This window comes from Symphodus melops (genome assembly GCF_947650265.1).
Source record: "Symphodus melops genome assembly, chromosome: 11".
In the NCBI taxonomy this organism is placed as follows: Eukaryota; Metazoa; Chordata; class Actinopteri; order Labriformes; family Labridae; genus Symphodus; species Symphodus melops.
In genome coordinates, this window is record NC_136701.1 from 2028462 (window position 1) to 2048337 (window position 19876).

The 19876-nt window shown below is 45.1% G+C and overlaps 3 protein-coding genes across 4 annotated transcripts in view; 2 read left to right on the forward strand and 1 right to left on the reverse strand.

Annotated features, from left to right (window-relative positions):
- The window catches only part of uvrag (UV radiation resistance associated gene), a 249468-nt gene that overhangs the window by 6102 nt on the left and 223490 nt on the right, over positions 1-19876 (reverse strand). The gene's annotated exons all lie outside the window — the stretch shown is intronic.
- On the forward strand, positions 435-9644 carry ei24 (EI24 autophagy associated transmembrane protein). 2 transcript variants are annotated; one of them, XM_079356134.1, is made up of 11 exons: positions 435-581; positions 2617-2753; positions 3994-4139; positions 4983-5043; positions 6249-6315; positions 6408-6532; positions 6674-6793; positions 7778-7889; positions 7983-8094; positions 8783-8857; positions 8943-9644. In XM_079356134.1, the coding sequence occupies exons 2-11, from the start codon at positions 2712-2714 to the stop codon at positions 9103-9105; spliced, it is 1023 nt and encodes a 340-aa protein (XP_079212260.1). In that variant the 5' UTR covers positions 435-581; positions 2617-2711; the 3' UTR covers positions 9106-9644. The 2 variants fall into 2 exon arrangements, with proteins under 2 accessions (XP_079212260.1, XP_079212261.1); XM_079356135.1 differs by lacking the exon at positions 435-581 and adding an exon at positions 592-720.
- stt3a (STT3 oligosaccharyltransferase complex catalytic subunit A) lies at positions 11551-19846 on the forward strand. The gene is given in 18 exon segments (XM_079355721.1): positions 11551-11699; positions 13160-13280; positions 13826-13886; positions 13970-14091; positions 14256-14264; positions 14267-14391; positions 14850-15047; positions 15130-15294; positions 15388-15568; positions 15972-16127; positions 16389-16480; positions 16564-16719; positions 17354-17542; positions 17634-17750; positions 17829-17931; positions 18395-18583; positions 18743-18858; positions 19451-19846. Coding segments are annotated over 17 exon segments (2106 nt in total). The 5' UTR covers positions 11551-11699; positions 13160-13192; the 3' UTR covers positions 19490-19846.

Here is a 19876-nt window from a genome sequence, read left to right on the forward strand (position 1 = left end):
TGGGGAAAAATGTCACAAATTAGGTCAAGCTTACAAAAACGGGGAAATCATAATATTGCTACATTAATTTAAAAAAAAATACATTTTTTAAAGTCATTTTTTTCATCTTTTTTCAAAATCAACATAAATTATTATTATTGTTATTATTATTATTATTATTATTATTATTACTACTACTACTACTATTATTATTGTTATTATTCTTATTCTTATTATTGTTGTTGTTATTATTATTATTATTATTATTATTATTATTATTTTAACATCCCTTATGTTATCGTATTATATCTCATGGACTGTGAAACAAAAAGTAAATCTCATTTTTTTAATTTAATCTAAACCCCAAAAAGTAAACAAACTCGGTCTTCCTCTGGGATTGGCATCATTAAACCTTCAGTTCCTGAACTGTACTACATTACCCAGAAGCCCTCGGAGTCGGAGCTTGCGCAATATGTTTTGTACGGCCCTGTGCTGCTGCTGCTGCTGCTGCTGCTGCTAGTATCAGTTAGGTGTTGTTGTTGTTGCCACGTTAAAGGGGGAGCGAAAGAGAGAAGTGGACTGAGTTATTTAAAGCGTGTGAGGTAAGAAAGAGGACACGGTGAGCTGTGTTTGACTTTTAAACCCTTTTTTTTTAAGACGTGTCTTTGTGGAAACACACAAACTAACGTGTAGCTAGCTAACACAGACCAGCTAGCTGAAAACTAGACCACGACAGCTGAGGTAAGAGTGTGTTTACACTGAACACACACACACACACACACACACACACACACACACACACACACTCCTGGTTTGACCATATTTTTCACACTCTTTGGTGAGCTACCTTTACCTTTAGGCTAACTCAGCATGCTAACATGAAGTCACTCAGACTCTGGGTTTGATTTGACTTTCACATTATGAAGAAAGCTGTGTCATTGTTTTTAATGTTGTTGTGACTGTTAGCAAGAACAAGACACGCAGTGATTGATGGGAACTGTTAGGAATAAATCAGCATTGTTCGTTTTCATGAAGTTGGTTTTTTCTTTTTCTCTTTTTTTCTCCCCTCAGCGTCATAAACTTATTTCTTTAATAAAGGGAGGAACATCAGTATTTAAACACCCTGCGAGTTTGCGAAGTTCTCCCACGTTGAAATGATGGAGGGGTCCGAAAGGTGCATTTAAGAAAAAAAAAAGGAAATCACATTGTATGATTTTTGTTCAATATAATAATTTATTTGCATTTTATTGCTGCACATTAGTATTTAAACACCTGACAAAGATCTTTGAGTCTGCCTTTTTAAAAAGACTCCACTTCTACTCCACTTATTAATCAAAATTAGTATCGTCAGTGTGAGCTCGTTAAAGACACCTGTCAGACTCCAAGTGCGAACATGAGTAAGACCAACGAGCTGTCAAAAGACCACAGAGACCGGAGTGCAGACCTCCACGAGGCTGGACCGGAGTGCAGACCTCCACGAGGCTGGACGGGGGTGCAGACCTCCACGAGGCTGGACAGGAGTGCAGACCTCCACGAGGCTGGACGGGGGTGCAGACCTCCAACTACCAGGACTCAAACTACCACCATATACTAGTACTTGTGTTCCCTACTGGATTTGTAAAGACCACATTGTTATAGCAAGTCTTGAAAAAAAAAAAAAAACTTTTTTTATTTTTTAATTAAACAACAAAGACTGAGAAGTGTCAAAATGTCAGGACATAAAGAAAACTTTTATCAGAACAAAATCGACTCCTAAACGAGGAGGAAGCGATAAACACATCTCATTTAAAATGAGCTATTACTTTTTAAAAAATATTTATTTCATGCAAATGCAAAACAAAATAGAAACAATAAAAAAAAAAAACCAGACAGTATGATTAGTTGTGCTGGAGAAGCCAATTAAACCCAGAGGGGCCTGAGGAGTGGCTCTGCTAACGGCTAACACAGAAACAAGTTACTAAACTACTCCAAGCAAATATAATAAAATACAGAAAACATCCTGAACATGTAGAAGGTAATGTTATTGGGGTAATAGTGTTAAGTTTAGCACTTTGTTAAAAGAAGAGTAAAATGTGCAGCTGAGGTAGAAACCATAACGAGCTTCAAAACGTCACCTGAAGAGATGAATGAGATTAAAATAAAATAACATTATTAGTTATATTGTTGCTTTCACCACTCGGTATTCATCTCCTTTCCTACAGCTCCGTTTCCATTCGTCCAATCACAGCTCACTTCCATCCTCAGTCTAAATATTTTATATTTGATGATGTGTTTAATGGATCTTGCACTGCTGTCGTTGCTCCTGTTTTTTCCCGGGACAAATCAACGTGGTTGTTTTTTTCTGAATTTTAAAGCAGCTCGTTTTTTTCCCCGTTTTTTTTTAATAAACGTGCACGATGAGGGTTTAGCCATGTGATTCCCAGACTTGCATGTTACAGCTCCAATCTTTTTTATTTTTCGCTGAAACTGAAGTATGAGAACAAGCAGTGTTTCCCCCTCTCTCGTCACAGCTGTCATGATAAAGTCCTGCTCTTCCAGGAAGCCTTCATCGTTCTCACTGTGCCCGTTGTCCTCCTCCTCCTCCTCCTCCTCCTCACCTCCTTCTTATCTCTGTTTGTGTTCGCTGTTGTTTTGCAGGTTACTGGGTGAGCCCCTCCCTGCCATGAGAGCGGACCACCAGGTCACTAGCCCCCCCTCCTTCTGCAGTTGATGGATCTGCAGCTGGTCCAGAGATGACAGACAGCGTCAGGGCCTTCCTCCGCAATGTTGCGACGGTAACTGACACACACACAAACACACACACACAAACACACACACACACATATACACAAAGACACTGTTGTACTCGCACATCAGCTGAAGCCCGAGGCACAAGTGTCGAGGTCATTGAGGCTTCATAGATTTAAGGCTGATTGACCAATTTAGCTTTTCATGAAGGAGCAGTTGTGTTGGGTTCTGTGCTTTATGTGGTGCACCTTGAATCACGTCTTTTATTTAACAAACCCTCAAGTGCGTCAAGACGAGCAGACGGGTCCTGAGCTGCAGAGGCAAACAAAAAAGACAACAAACATGGCTTTCTTTATTTACTCTATGTTTTAGCTGTGAACTGATTGAAGCGTGGCGGCCTCGTGTTTTGTCTCGTACTTGGTGAAGACGAGCGCCGTGAAGCTTCATGAAGGGGAAATGTCTGCTCAGGTCTCAGTGAGTGTTTTTGGTCCTAATGAGGACATTTTCAGTTTATTACCTCTAAACTTTATCTGCGTGTCCCTTCAGTTTGGATGCGACCCGGCTGAGCAACAACAAAGTCCAAAGTTTTTTTTCCTTTGCTTCATTTCTGGGTGTCGTCTGTTTCCTCATGTTGTGATCAATGTTACATTAAGCTACCATGAATAAACTGAGTGAGCAAAACAACGTTAAATATTAATATTCTGTGTTTATCTGCTATTTTTAAATTGTATTTTTTTACTATTTTATTTGTTTTTTTTATTTCTGTGTTGCTGCTACAACTCCCAAATTTCCCCATTTGGGAATCAAAAGTGATATCTTATCTTCAATATTGAATTTAAATGAGTGTTTTTACAGACGCTCCCTGAGCTTTGTTAGACCTCTTTGACATTGTTCTTCTAGCTAATGGTTGTAACGGCCTGCGGAGCTCCCTGCTGTAACAAAAGGCCGACGTCCATTAATATGATGATGATGATGTCGTGGAGCGGTTTGTGAAATAGTCTTTGTGTTGGCAGTGTGTTAAAGCTGTCAGGATGTCGCTTGACGCCTCAGCTGTGGGCTCAACATGTTTCAGAGGGATTTCCTGCTTCGCGAGAAGAAAGAGAAAATCTGGACATGGTGGTAGAAAAGATTAAACATCAACCTAAAGCGTTGACTGAACTGTTCGTAGAGTCGCAGCAGGTCTGGAAAAAAAAACGTAATAAAACATGTGACTGCTCCATAAAGAAGTGAGTGCATGTTCTCTCTCTCTCTCTCTCCCTCCCTCTCTCTCTCTCTGGGCTCTTTTAGGGGATCAAGGACTCCATATTGGGGATTAAAACAATCACCAAGCTGGATGCCCGCATCCAGCAGAAAAGAGAAGAGCAGCGGAGGAGAAGGGCGAGCGGCGCCCTGGCACAGAGACGGGCACAGAGTGAGGAGCGCAAACCAGACAAGTAGGGTCCAAAGTCTGCTGCACGTTCTCAATAACTACTGAAAGGTCTCAGGGTCAGACATGCTCATGGAGGATATTGATCCTGATTGGATCTTCTGTAATACTTTGTTCCACTACAAACAGTACTCCTTAAGGCCCCGCCCACACGTAGCCGAGTCTCTCTTTTCTACTCGTCCACACGAAAACGCAGATTTTAAAAACCTCCGACCAAAGTGAAGATTTGTGAATTCTCCGTTATGCGTTTGCATTTGGACGTCAGTAACCGGGGTGCGACAAAATATTATTCTTACGTCACATATGCGACCTGTGTTTACATTCAGAAACAGTCTGGACGCCCTCACAGCGGGTTTGACGCTGTTTTTTGTCCAGGCGCTTTTTTTCTTGCTTGTTTTTACGAGCCCAGATTCTTCTCCATGTTCAAGGACACAGGCGAAGGACGACGTTAAGGAGTTAGGATATGGGGAACTACTGCCACCTAAAGGTCCGGCATGCTTATGAATGTGCTTAAAAACGTCTGCGGTTACGTGTGGATGAAGTTTCTTCTAAAAACGAGGTCGTAGGTTTTTTTCTTGACGGAGGGGGCAGGATATTCGTTTTTACAAAAACCCGTCTACGTGTGGTCAAGGCCTCAGTTTTCACACCTCATGTAGCTCCCACGCTAGGCCCTCGTCCTGTCAGCGCTATAACGGAGAACTGGTGAATTGTTGTTTAAGTTCACACAGCTTGGAAGTAAGAGCTGTGAAAACCTCCTCAGTCTGTGTTGGCTCTTTGTTATCAACAGATCTGTTGATCAGATCTCATATAAAGGGGGGCCACGTTGTCATTGTGACTTTCTTTCTTTCAGTGACCCCAAAGTATTCAGCAGGATTATCCAGTGCTGTGCCTGGAATGGAGGAGTGTTCTGGGTAAGATATCATCGTCTGGTTCCTCCCTCAGCGTTTCTCTCGTTGACGTTGGATTGTAATTGTTCATTGTTTATGTTTTCGTGTGTTCTGTTTCGGACTGCTCCCTGTCTCGACTTTTTTCCCCCACTTAAGTCAGAAACAGCTGATCAACACGTTCGTCTGCTTGCTCGTTTCTCCCTCGTTGAACTCTTCAATCTGCCGACATGAGCTCAGTCAGCGAACGGAGCGCCGTGTGTGTTTCCTCTCGAGAGATTCTCGTCAGGCTGAAGAGTCGATCTGAGTGGACGTTTGTGCGTCTCAGAGGTGGTTTAACGAGTCAAGTGGTCACAGACTGGAGCTTCACTGCCGTCTATCAGCACACAGACTGAACTACATGAACTAGAGGAGTAGATCAACGTCAGCAGAAGAACAAAAAATGTGGCAGGAAAGGCGACACGGACCAATCAAAATCTTTGTAGTTTTAGTTTTTTTTAGATTACAGAATACGAATCTCAAAAATTCTGAGTTAAAGGAAGAATGTGCAACATTTTAGTCATCAATACAGCAGGAAATGTGTCTCTGGATCCTGACCGTCTACACTGAGGGAGAAGCTCGAGTCCCGCTAGCTGTGTTGTTGTTAGCGCTGTGTTTATCATGTTTACATGGACGGCACGACCTTATGTGTAAAAGGTCTTTTAGTCAAAGATTAGAGGAAAGAGATCATACTCAATGATTTATTTCTTCAACGTTTACTTCAATGTGAAGATGCAAGCTAACCAAAGGGCGCTAACATTAGCATGCTAACACAACAAAGCAGGACGCAGGCGACTGAAGCTCGAGCGACGGACAGTTTTCTCCGCTGCTTCATGACGGGGCATTCTTGTTGATCACTCCTTCATGTGAGCTCGAGTAGAGAGCGGGTTGGAGGCGTGTCGCTGGAGGGGAGCGGCGGCTTCAGGATAAGAGGAGGCGTGGCCAAACGGCAGGGTTTCATGCTCGTGCTCAAGAGCGACACCTACAGGATCAAAAAGTCGCACATTCTTGCTTTAACGTTTCCTGGGTGTACGAAGTGTTCATTTGAGAAGCTTTTTGTCCCCAAAGATTCGTCCAAAACACAGATTTAATCCCTGCACTATCGGGATTATGTGGCCTCGCTTACCGTTTTATGCTATTTTAAGGTCAACATAAAGCTCTCATAAATCAAATGTCTGTTTTCTCCCCTGCAGCTCAGTCTGTTCCTCTTCTACCGGGTCTTTATCCCTCTGCTGCAGACTCTCACAGCGAGAATCATCGGTATGTACGGCTGCTCCTGAAAGCAGGTGTGTGTGTGTGGGGGGGTGGGTGTGTGTGTGTCAGTCCCATTGAACGCCGTGTCTCGGCTGCAGGTGATCCCTCCCTCCACGGCAGTGTGTGGTCCTGGTTAGAGTTCATCCTGACCTCCGTCTTCAGCGCTCTTTGGGTTCTCCCTCTGTTCGTCCTCAGTAAGATAGTCAACGCCATCTGGTTCCAGGTGAGAGCGTGCGCTGATGGACTCGCACGCTGACCCCATAGTGATCAGAGCTTGTTGTAATACACTCTCTCTAACTTAATCTGGTCCTCATCATGTCTACTAATTCCGACGTGTAAATCAGCGTGTTCTTGTCGGTCGCAGGATATAGCTGACCTGGCATTTGAAGTGTCCGGATGTAAAGCTCAGCCGTTCCCCAGCGTCAGTAAGATCATCGCAGACATGCTCTTCAACCTCCTCCTGCAGGCGCTCTTCCTCATTCAGGTGCGTCTCTTTGTTTCTAAATAGTCTCTGTGTAGCACACACACTCACACACACACTCACACACACACACACACACACACACACACACACACACACACACACACACACGCACACACTGGAGGTTTGAGCAGCGAGTTAGGTTGGAGATGCTTTCACTTTAAAAGTCACAAACTCGGGTTTCAGGTGGTTTAGTGTTTAAAGTGATACCTCACCCATTGAAACATGAATCTGTCCTGAAATTGAGTCTCATATGTTGTTGAAATGTGAAATAATGTTTTTTATTTGCCGCCTTATTGACCGAGAAAAAGCAGAAAATCTATTTTAAACTGATTTGAATCAAATACTTCAACTCCCAGAATTCACAACACCGCAGGCCACGCCCACTGAACACCAGAGCAAGCCTTCAGGCTACAAGCTATAAGCTAACTGGTTTGCAGATCCAGTAAGACGTCTGAACGTACTCCGTGTGGTTTTCTTGAAATGGTGAATTATTGTTTTTACCGGGTCGTTTAATCCGAACAAGGACAAGAAGTGAGTTTTCACCACCAGCCGATCAGACATTTTGACAGGATGCGATGTTTACATTGGCTGCGGGTGGATACAGCAGCAGACGAAACCGACACCCGACGAGCTTCAGTGGATGAAAACATGAGAAACTACACTTGTAGTTCTTCCCTGTCAGCCTAAAATTCTTAACGTGACGCAATATGACGATTTTTGCGTCTTATAAAGAAAACTTTCAGGCAAAGAAAAACATGTTTTCTCGTCTCAGGGCAAAACGAGGGCTGGATTCACCACCATTCAACACTACTAGCATGTTTCTAATGATACAAAGCTTCATGCAAATAGGGTGAAGTATCCCTTTAAGTCGCAGCCCATTTAAGGTGGCACAACTCGGGTTCGGGTTTCATGAAGTGTCTCCCCTCCCAGCTCAGGTCAGTGAGATGTTTGAGATGAGTGTGCTGTACGTTTGTGCTCCTGCAGGGTATGATTGTTAGCCTCTTCCCCATCGACGCCATCGGGCAGATGGTCAGCCTCCTCCACATGTCTCTGCTCTACTCCCTGTACTGCTTCGAGTACCGCTGGTTCAACCACGGTGAGCGATTCACAGCACAGTCCACGACAACACAAATAACGTCTCTGTGTGGATTCACCTTCGTCACATGAAGCTGTTTCATGTCTGTTGAAGGCATCGAGATGCACCAGCGGCTGTCCAACATCGAGAGGAACTGGCCTTATTACTTCGGCTTCGGTTTGCCCATGGCTCTGCTGACCGCCCTGCCCTCCTCTTATATAATCAGGTAAACTCTTCGTATTCTTGATTTGTGTAAGATGACATAATAATTATTGTTATTCATCTCAAGCTGCCAGTTGAAGCTGTACGTAGATAGATAGATAGATAGATAGATAGATAGATAGATAGATAGATAGATAGATAGATACTTTATTGATCCCGAGGGAAATTCAAGGCATCCAGTTGCAGTATACAGACAGGCAGGACACAAGACATTAGTTACAATACACACCCGCTGTCCCCCCTCCCCTCTGTATACAATAATCCCCCAAACAAGATTTAGGAGCACCTATGTGACTAAGAGTGAACATAATTACAAGTTAAACCTGTGCAGTTAGCATTAGACTTAAACTTATATAGCATAATGTACATAACCTGTGAAGGAGAGAAAAACATGTGTTGGTTAAAAGAGACCTGTAAACAGTTAAAGAGCCTTAGAAACAAAGTGCTGACCTTCTAGAAACTAGTTACATGTGCATGTACAGAGGTGTTTGAGGTAGTTGCCAGAGGTGTGAGTACAGACATTAAACAGTCAATGCAGGGAGGCAAATTGGGCCATTAAAGTGCTCAGCAACATAAAGGAGCAGTGATTAGCATTAAGTGTCCAAAACAAGTGTAGTGTGCATAAAGAGTTTTTATCGGATATTCACGTAACTGAAGTCAGGTCTTTTTTTTGTTTCTGCTCGTGCATGTAGTGGCTGCTTGTTCTCCATCCTCTTCCCGCTGTTTATCATCAGTGCTAACGAGGCCAAGACACCCACCAAGCTGTAGTGAGTATAACGAAGACAACCCTCCGTTTGAGTGTCTTTCTTTGAACGCACGAGTCAGACAGATCACGCCGTGTGTCTCTTTCAGTCACTTCCAGCTGCGTCTCTTCTCTCTGGTCGTGATGATCAGCAACAAACTTTTCCACAAGACGGTCCACCTGCAGTCCTCGCTGACGTCGTCCGCCTCCTCCGAGCGGCTGTCCTCTCCCCACGCCTCCCCCGCACGCCAGAGACCCCTGCCCAATCAGTGATGATCTGTGGAAGGGGACAGGAGAGCATACGACGACGATGATGATGATGATGATGATGAAGGGTTTCTCTCAGCGTGATTCCCCCCCCCCCCACCCCACCCGTGATGAAGATGATGTTCGGTTTAGTGCGAAGGGTTTACATGTTTTTATCTCCCATCTATCCCTTTGATTCCTCGTCCACAGCACCTGACAGACACGTTTTCAGTGTGACACAAAACTCGACTGCCTCACACTCAAAACACGTTATATACTCGGCTCTTCTTCTTCTCTTTTCTTTTTTTTTTGTAAAATGTGCCATTTGAGTGACTCTCCTTTGAATAAATGACAGCACAAGAACTCATGTAGTGGTAATGTGTTGGAGCAGACTCGTGACTGACGAAGCTTTGACGGGTTTTTGCATTGAGAAGCAGAGGGCCGTGTTTTCTTTATGTTGCCGGGCGGATTCCTTCCTTTCTTGCACATGGACCGATTTCTGTGTCCAATGACGGTGTCCCAAAAGCGCCGGGAAATAACCTTGTGTAATAAAAAAGGTTCGAGGAGGAGGTTGTTTTTTATCCTGTTAGAGCTTTTTGATTGTGTAGAAAAATCAAATAAGCTGCTGCTGCTGCTGCTGCTGGTAGAAACTGAAATCAGATAACAAAGTCACTCTTTTTTTGTGTCCCCTTAAAAAGTCGTCTGATGTTACAATCTCACCCCGCCGTTTTAAAAAATCACAAGGTGACACCAGCGAAGGAGAGGCTGCCTGAGTTTTACACTTGGAAGATAAGTGTTGAGATCACACTGCCAAACTGCTGCGTCTTTATCCAGTTCACCTTAACTACTTAAGCTCTGAGTTTTCAGAAAGGAGCTCCATGTTTTTAAAAAGTCTTCAGCCCGGACCTGCATGCTGTGGTTCTCCAGGGAGAGCTGAAGCTGATCTAATTGTTCCCAGCGAATCATCCCGTGTGGTTTTTGTTGCTCTGTGTAATGTTAATACATTGTGAATGTTAAAGCAGGAGTCCAACACGTCACACACGGTGCAGCCACGCACCAACCTTCCCTTCACTCATCACTGAGGGAGCACGGAGGGGGGGGGGGGGCACGTTTTTCAAACAGTGTGCAATCGCTGTAAAAGAAGAGCAAAGTGTTTGTGCAGACTGGTGTTTGTGAGTGAGGTTTTGTAAAAGTAATACGTCTTATTTCAATAAAATGGGTCAGTATTTAATATTTGGATCACTGTGTTCAGGGTTTTGCTGCAACGGCCAATCAGATGTATTAAATTTAAAAACTTGATGGAGTGAAGACGATGGATGAGGAAGAGTTAGATGGAGACCTTACACAGCAGGAAGTTACTGACAAAGAAAATCAGACCTTAACTTTTAAGCAGAAGTTGATTTGTTTTTACTTTATGATCTATTCAGAATCTTAATGGAGCAGCAAGTTTACATTAAATAGTCTGACATCCAAAATCAACTTAACTTGAATAAGAATCTGCATCACAATTAGATATTCACTCATTTCCTGTCATGATGACGATTCAAGGTTAAATTAGAGAAAGTAATCTCATTCTATGTTCTGAACACAAACCGAACCACACACACACACACACACACTGAAAAAAACTAAGGCAAGCATGAACACTAGGATTTCACATTTATTATTCAATATTTTAAGCAATTGTTTTAACTAAGGAAACTGGGAGGTGCAGGCTGAGACAGAATTACTCACTCAAATGACACGAAACGTTTTCTCATCACAATCACTAAAACTCTTCTTCAGGATTCGCCTGAGCAAATTTCTTCCTCGGTCTATTTTTAACAACTGCATTTAATTATTTGTTTAAAAATCTAAATATATAAATAATTCCTCTCTGATTCTCTCTTTTTTTATTTTAGGGTGCCCATTAGCTGTACCCCAGAGCTCGTCTGTTCTTGCTGGAGTGCACATTACAAAACATTAGCTTGAATATAAAGAGTGCATTTGAAAAAACACATGCAAACCATAACATTTAGAAGAGAGGTAACAAAAATAATCCCATCATTAATCACATGAATATATATCAGAAAATACATTAAACTTTACAATTATCTGCCAACCATAATATCAAAAACACAAGTCAGGTATTTAAGTAAGTAAGTAGTATATATATATTTATTTTTTATTTGCCGTTTTTGCTTCCTTTGGGTGCTGAGATTCAGTTGTCGTGATGGCCCCTCACCAGCAGGGGGCGACACGCGTCCTCACCGGACTAAGGACACGTCACTACACTCCAGCGGCAAGTCAGAGAAGGAATTCTGAATGACAGTGGGAACAACCAATCAGATACGAGTAAGATTACTATTGACCCACTGTTGGCCAATAAACGCGCGGTACGGCGTGGTTAGGGCGGGATTAATCCACGCTGAAGGTAGTGTGCGCGTGTGTGTTAGTAAGTGTATGAGAAACGGGAGCGGAGCGGGTAAGTCAACGTTACATTATTAAACCTGTTGGCATTATATTGTTTAACATGTCCTGTTAAAGCCTGCTGCCCTGCTGGGAAATGTGAAGGAGGGCGATAATAGATTTAAAATAAAGTCAGAGAAGAAGAAGAAGAAGAAGAGCGAGTTCATTGTACAGTAAGCAGCAGTTAGCCTCGCTAGCTAACGCAGCTAACAGACTTTAAAGTGGATCTAAAGAAACCTTCTGCAGCAGCAACAAACTGAGAGAGGCTGCTTCACCTGTACCAGTGTCTGGATTAATTTAATGCATGCACACGTTGTGGTTAATATCTGTGAACACATGTCAGCTAGCTGCTCTTTATTTCCTGTTTTTAGGATGTTGGCTAATGTTGATGCTGTCATAAACTTGTGTAAGGCTCCTTAAGATTTTTAGTGAGTGCTTCGAGACTGTGAACAGTTCTGTTTAGGATTGGATTGGGTTTTTGTTCTGTTGTTTATAAGCTGCATAAACATCTGAAGAGGATCTGACTGAGCTATATCCCTGCAGCAGAAGTTTTTTTTTTTTCCATTCAGAGTGCTTCCTGGTTTTACTGACGTCACATCTTAGTGCGTGGCCTTATCTGGTTGGAGTGGACCTGGAAGTGGACTATTAAAAAAAAATACTTGGAAGACTCTTATCTTTTCTGGTTCTGGTCTTATGTGGCTCTCAGTCTTACAGGTTCTGGTCTTATGTAGCTCTCAGTCTTACAGGTTCTGGTCTCATGTGGCTCTCGGTCTTACAGGTTCTGGTCTTATGTAGCTCTCAGTCTTACAGGTTCTGGTCTCATGTGGCTCTCGGTCTTACAGGTTCTAGTCTCATGTAGCTCTCAGTCTGATGTAGCTCTCGGTCTTACAGGTTCTGGTCTCATGTAGCTCTCGGTCTTACAGGTTCTGGTTTCATGTAGCTCTCAGTATTACACGTTCTGGTCTCATGTAGCTCTCAGTATTACAGGTTCCAGTCTCATGTGGCTCTCAGTCTTGCAGGTTCTGGTTCGGGTACAGGTTCTGGTCTCATGTGGCTCTCAGTCTTACAGGTTCTGGTCTCATGTAGCTCTCGGTCTTACAGGTTCTGGTACAGGTTCTGGTCTCATGTAGCTCTCAGCCTTACAGGTTCTGGTCTCATGTAGCTCTCAGCCTTACAGGTTCTGGTCTCATGTAGCTCTCAGTCTTAGAGGTTCTGGTCCCATATTGCTCTCAGTCTTACAGGTTCTGGTCTCATGTAGCTCTCAGCCTTACAGGTTCTGGTCTCATGTAGCTCTCAGTCTTAGAGGTTCTGGTCCCATATTGCTCTCAGTATTACAGGTTCCGGTCTCATGTAGCTCTCAGTCCTACAGGTTTTGGTTCTGGTACAGGTTCTGGTCTCATGTGGCTCTCGGTCTTACAGGTTCTGGTCTCATGTGGCTCTCGGTCTTACAGGTTCTGGTCCCATGTGGCTCTCAGTCTTACAGGTTCTGGTCCCATGTAGCTCTCAGTCTTACAGGTTCTGGTCTCATGTGGCTCTCAGCCTTACAGGTTCTGGTCTCATGTAGCTCTCAGTCTTAGAGGTTCTGGTCCCATGTGGCTCTCGGTCTTACAGGTTCTGGTCTTCCTCCCTTCAGGTAGTACGGCGAGCTGTCCCTAACCTCGCCAAAATGACCAAGCTGGGCTTCTTGCGGTTGTCCTACGAGAAACAGGACACGCTGCTGAAGCTGCTCATCCTGTCTATGGCTGCCATCCTCTGTGAGTCCCCCATCAACATCACCCCCCCCCCCCCGATACTTTATTTCAACATGTTTTAAAACGATCAGTTATTTGATTGATTGATATTATAGGAGCTTTTAAAATACGTCCTTTTTACTACAGGACTCTTGTCAGATGTTTTGGGGGAATAAATTCCTCACCGTTAGATTTCTTCACAAACGTGTTCATAAAGGTTTCTGATAACACGGATAAAAACATTTAGATCCAACTCCTGGACGAGTTTTTTTTTTTTTTTTTTTTTTTTCCAGAATCCTGAAGAACTCCTAATTTAAGTCCTTACAAGCTCGCTAAAGCAGAGGTTAACACTTTGAGTTTTTCTCTGATAAGGTTCAGGGTCGCCCGACTTTAAGGCCGCTCTCTCAGATTTTCCTCCAGTAGTTGGATTTAAATGTTTTTATATTTGTTATAAGACAACTTTATGAACATGTTAATTAATTAATTAATTTTTTTACTTGTGTCACACTGACGTTTGAAACTCTGCGATCGACTAATCATAATTTTAAAAAAATGTTTCCTCTCTTCAGCGTTCTCCACCAGACTGTTTTCCGTCTTGAGGTTCGAGAGTGTCATCCATGAGTTTGATCCGTAAGTCCGGTCCTCCCGTCACTTTCCCGTCATGGTGAGTTATCCAAGGCGACACGACGTCTCACTCTCATCTCGCCCCTCAGGTACTTCAACTACCGTACGACCCGCTTCCTGACTGAAGAAGGATTTTATAAGTTTCACAACTGGTTTGATGACCGGGCGTGGTATCCTCTGGGGAGGATCATCGGAGGAACCATTTATCCAGGTACCAACTGGGATCTCAAATGTTTATAGAAAGTGTGTAAAGTGTGTATTCTTCTTCTTGTTTGAATGACTTGACAGGATGTGTGTGTGTGTGTGTGTGTGTGTGTGTGTGTGTGCGCTCTTTGAGCTGTCACTGACTCGAACCCTCTGGTGTCTCCTCTCCAGGACTGATGATCTCTTGTACCACGTCCTCCACTTCTTCCACATCACCATCGACATCCGTAACGTCTGCGTCTTCCTGGCTCCTTTGTTCTCGTCGTTCACCGCGATCGTGACGTACCACTTCACCAAGGAGCTGAAGGTAAAACACACGAGTCCATGCCCTCTCTCTCTCTCTCTCTCCCTCTCTGTCACTCTCTCTCTCTCTGTCTCTCTCTCTCTCCCTCTCTGTCTCCCCCCCTCTCTCTCTCTCTCTCTCTCCCCCCCTCCTCTCTCTCCCCCTCTCTCTCTCTCCCTCTCTTTCTCTTGTTGAATGAAGGCAGAACTTCGTCGTTCTCTGCCAAAAACACAACACACACATAAGAATATTTGGAAGTTTGGATTAAATGATGTTACGATAAAACTAGAAATTGTTCATTTGACTTAAACAAACTATTCGAACCAGAAACATGCACATCTTTTCAGCAGGCGTCAGTCATACAGCTCTCTCTCTCTCTCTCTCTCTCTCTCTCTCTCTCTCTCTCTCTCTCTCTCCCTCCCTCCCTCCCTCCACACTTTGACCACGAGTTAACAAGTCTGTGTGTGTGTGTGTGTGTGTAGGATGCAGGTGCTGGGCTCCTGGCTGCTGCCATGATCGCAGTGGTTCCTGGTTACATCTCTCGATCTGTCGCCGGCTCCTACGATAATGAAGGCATCGCCATCTTCTGCATGCTGCTGACGTATTACATGTGGATCAAGGCGGTGAACACGGGCTCTGTTTACTGGGCGTCCATATGTGCGCTGGCCTACTTCTACATGGTGAGGAGACCGGACACTTTGTCTCTGACGCGAGTCGTTGGCGTTCACAGATGTGTTCAACGAGACGTGTGTGTGTGTGTAGGTTTCTTCCTGGGGTGGCTACGTGTTCCTCATCAACCTGATCCCCCTCCACGTCCTGGTTCTGATGCTCACCGGACGCTTCTCTCACCGCATCTACGTGGCTTACTGCACAGTTTACTGCCTGGGCACCATCCTCTCCATGCAGATCTCGTTTGTTGGTTTCCAGGTAAGAGGAGACGCAATAGTTCTTTCATGTATCACGTCGTTTAGATCTTTATTTAGTAACTCTCCTTGACTCATTTCCTGTCTGCTCCACCAGCCGGTGCAGTCCTCGGAGCACATGGCGGCCTTCGGGATGTTTGGCCTGTGCCAGATTCACGCCTTCGTGGACTACCTGCGCAGCAAGCTGAACGCCCAGCAGTTTGAGGTTCTGTTCAAGAGCGTCATCTCCCTGGTGGGCTTCGTCCTGCTGTCTGTGGGCACCGTCCTCATGCTGACCGGTGAGACGAGCTCTCTCTCTCCCTCTCTCTCTCTCTCCCCCTCTCTCTCCCTCTCTTTCTCCCCCTCTCTCTCCCTCTCTCTCTCCCGCTCTGTCTCTCTCTCTCTCTCTCCCCCTCTCTCTCTCTCTCTCTCTCTCCCCCTCTCTCTCTCTCTCTCCCTCTCTCTCTCCCCCCCCCCTCCTCTCTCTCTCCCCCTCTCTCTCACCCCCCCTCTCTCTCTCTCTCTCCCCCCTCTCTCTCTCTCTCCCCCCCTCTCTCTCTCTCTCCCCCTCTCTCTCCCCCTCTCTCTCTCTCTCTCTCTCTCTCTCCCCCTCTCTCTCTCTGGCGTTCACAGATGTGGCGTTCACAGATGATGGTAAATACGATGTTTAACACATCTGACTCAAAGTGCATTTCCTCTCAGGTAAGATCTCTCCCTGGACCGGTCGTTTCTACTCTCTGCTGGACCCGTCCTACGCCAAGAACAACATCCCCATCATCGCCTCCGTCTCCGAGCATCAGCCCACCACCTGGTCCTCGTACTACTTTGACCTGCAGCTGCTCGTCTTCATGTTTCCAGGTGAGCACGCTGCAGAGTAGCACGCCGTCTCTGAGTCAGTGAACACGCCTGTGTGTGTGTGTGTGTGTGTGTGTGTGTGTGTCGTGTGTGTGTGTGTGTGTGTGTGTGTGTGTGTGTGTGTGTGTGTGTGTGTGTGTGTGTGTGTGTGTGTGTGTGTGCTGTGTGTGTGTGTGTGTGTGTGTGTGTGTGTGTGTGTGTGTGATGTGTGTGTGTGTGTGTGTGTTTCTTATTCACCGTTGGTTGCCCGTCCTTTCCTTGCAGTGGGTCTTTACTACTGTTTCAACAACCTGTCGGACGCCAGGATCTTCATCATCATGTACGGAGTCACCAGCATGTACTTCTCAGCTGTCATGGTACGTCCAAAAGAACCTGCATGGAACACTGCTACCAGTGTGTGTGTGTGTTCATGTGAAGTGCTCTTGTCTGCCCTCTACAGGTGCGTCTCATGCTGGTTCTGGCTCCCGTCATGTGCATCCTGTCGGGCATCGGTGTGTCTCAGGTGTTAACCACGTACATGAAGAACTTGGACGTCAGCCGGCCAGACAAGAAGAGCAAGAAGCAGCAGGACGCCACCTACCCCATCAAGAACGAGGTAGGAAGGTGTGAGGGACCGCAACACTTGCAGAAACTTCTGGGGAAAAAAAAACGTTCTCCAGGAGTAGATGCATGCATGAAGGCAAACAGCCGTTTTTTTTGTTTTAATCAGACTTCATCTGAAGTTTCTCCTGCAAGAACACTTTGTATTTTTACAAATATATTATATAAATAGAGAATTCAGCTCGAGCTGATCTGGAGAGAGAAGGGGGGGGGGGGGGCTGGGTTAACTTTCATACACTCAGACTGCTGCACGGTGCATAGACTCCACATATAAACTTCACATACTGCAGAATAATTTTGCTAAAGATTGTAAAAGTGTATCTACAAACCTGGACCTCGTGCACCAATAAAATCAGCTGTTTGGTTTAATAACCCCGCCCACTTTAGTTTTGTCTCAATAGATCAACTCTGACATGATCGAGTCAACACGCACAAAAAAAATAAAAAAATGCATCTCAACGGTACAATAATGACGGCGTCAGCGCTCCGATCTGTGTGCATCCAACATCAACAATCCTTGCTGTTGTGTCGGTCTGCATGTAGCTTTAATATAAATGTTCTTCTTCATTGGGTCGTGGATTCTGTTCAGCGTCTGTACGGATCCACATGTTGTTTGTTTTTCTCTGCAGGTTGCCAGCGGGATGATTCTGGTCATGGCCTTCTTCCTCATCACGTACACCTTCCACTCCACCTGGGTGACCAGCGAGGCTTACTCCTCCCCCTCCATCGTGCTGTCGGCTCGCGGAGGTGACGGCAGCCGAATCATCTTTGACGACTTCAGGGAGGCGTACTACTGGCTCCGACACAACACGCCCGAGGTCGGTTTATAAAAAAACCCAACAAGTGAATCCGGTTCTGATGGTCTGACTTGTGGACCGTCATCGACCTGAGTTGTATTTTGTTTCCCAGGATGCCAAAGTCATGTCGTGGTGGGATTACGGCTATCAGATAACGGCCATGGCGAATCGGACCATATTAGTGGACAACAACACGTGGAACAACACGCACATCTCCAGAGTGGGACAGGTGAGCTGGGACGTCCTATCACGTCATGACGTTGATGAGCGTTGCCGTGGTGACTGAGCCGTTTTTTTTGTCCCGCAGGCGATGGCGTCCACAGAGGAGCGCGCCTACGAGATCATGAGGGAGCTGGACGTCAGCTACGTCCTCGTCATCTTCGGAGGACTGACGGGATATTCTTCAGACGGTACGTCTCTGACATCACAGGGTCACACGCCGGCTTTTAGACCTCGAGGATTACTGGCACACGCACACACACACACACACACACACACACACACACACACACACACACACACACACACACACACACACACACACAACCACAAGATACAGAAGCGTCGTCGAGCTCGGTGAAGATTTCAGGATACGAACACGCTGTTTTCTTAAGTGATGGGATTGGAACAAATACTGGTATATAAATATATTTAAAAAAAAACTTTATTACATCAGGGGGAATAAAAATGAATCCAAATCTGTGACACTCTTACTCTCCGACTTGCACCTGAAATGCGTTTTAACTCGGGTGTGTCGAGGTCGGAGGTCAAACAGAACACACCTGTTGGCTCAAATTTGTACTTAAAGGAAGTTTTATTTTGTTTTTATTTTGGTGATTTTTGCCTCCTCTGATCAAACTTCCTGCGTCACAGACATCAATAAGTTCCTGTGGATGGTCCGTATCGGCGGCAGCACAGACACGGGCAAACACATCAAGGAGCACGACTACTACACTCCCACCGGAGAGTTCAGAGTGGACCGCGAGGGCTCGCCCGTCCTGCTCAACTGCCTCATGTACAAGATGTGCTACTACCGCTTCGGACAGGTCTACACAGAGGCCAGTGAGTACTCGCCACGCCGACCGACCTCCTATCAGAGCCCGCTTATTAAAGCCTCTCTGCAGGGCTTTTTTTTTTTTTTTTTTAAATATAGAGATGGCGCTCCTTCATGAACAGTCTGGTTGTCTGCTGTTTTTCTGACGGTCTGAATGTTTCCTGCAGAGCGCCCTCCTGGTTACGACAGAGTGAGGAACGCTGAGATCGGGAACAAAGACTTTGAACTGGACGTGTTGGAGGAGGCGTACACAACAGAGCACTGGCTGGTTAGGATATACAAGGTAAACTCATGTTCCCCTGTTATTGTGATTTGATTTAGTCAGTGAGCTCAGATGTTAAATACAGGTGCAGGTGTTTAAAGGTTCAGTCCGTAGTATTTTAGGCTGCAGCTTGGAAACAGGATGTTCAAACTGGGTCACTGCACGCGAGCACAAGCTGACCTCTGCTAAACGCCATGACAACAAGCCCTCGTATTAGAACGAGCTTTATCCACTCGGCATGATTTTATTTTCTCTTCTTGTTCGACACGTCCGTCATATTCAGCGGTTTTAAAATCGCGTTGAAACAGTGGATTGTGTCCTGTCATAAACTCACCTGAGCGCTGTCATTGGCTGGGAGAAACGTCCCAGATCAACCGAGACAAAACGCCACGTCCAGGTAGAAGGACAGAAGGATAGAAGGACAGGGTCTCCGTAGACTCGGTCATCACCACACATGCTGCTACATGAGCATCAGTTAAACCTGGAAGACCTGAGTGGTCTGCCTGAGGAGGGGGCGGGGCTGTGTGAGGGTTGATGGAGGTCGGACTTGACTCCGCCCACATGCAGAGGCTTTATTACACGGGTTGTTTGAACTTGTCGTTTGATGTTTCAGGTGAAAGATCTGGATAACCGGGGTCTGTCGAGGACATAAAGCCTTCAGTTTGCAGTGAGAGGAGCCTTTTAGCGCACAGCACTGAACACCTTCCCCTGTGGTCTGCAGATGAGCGGGGAAAAGAGTACTTTTTATACTTTTGTTCGGGGGAAGAAATTTGCATCTAAGAGATTTTGTTTTGGGTTTTTTTTTTTTTTTTTTTTTTGTGGATGATTTTCATTTTTTATTTTTATTTTGTAATGAAATGTCTCATCTGGGGTCAGAGGGAGCGGGTGTCAAACGTCCAGTCTGACGTTGGGAAGCGAAAACCAACGTGAAGCGTTCAAAAGAAACGAGTGTTCATTCAAGAGCGCTTTGGATTTTTACAATGTGTCAATAAAAGAGGAACTCAAATCATTGTTTGCTCTTTTTTTCTCAGACTCTGAT

Excerpts from the sequence above, each read along its gene's own strand:
- ei24 (XM_079356134.1), top strand. The coding sequence starts at position 2,712 with ATGACAGACAGCGTCAGGGCCTTCCTCCGCAATGTTGCGACG. Across the intron at positions 4,140-4,982 it reads GAGGAGCGCAAACCAGACAA|TGACCCCAAAGTATTCAGCA; the intron begins GTAGGGTCCAAA and ends TCTTTCTTTCAG. Across the intron at positions 6,794-7,777 it reads AGGCGCTCTTCCTCATTCAG|GGTATGATTGTTAGCCTCTT; the intron begins GTGCGTCTCTTT and ends GTGCTCCTGCAG.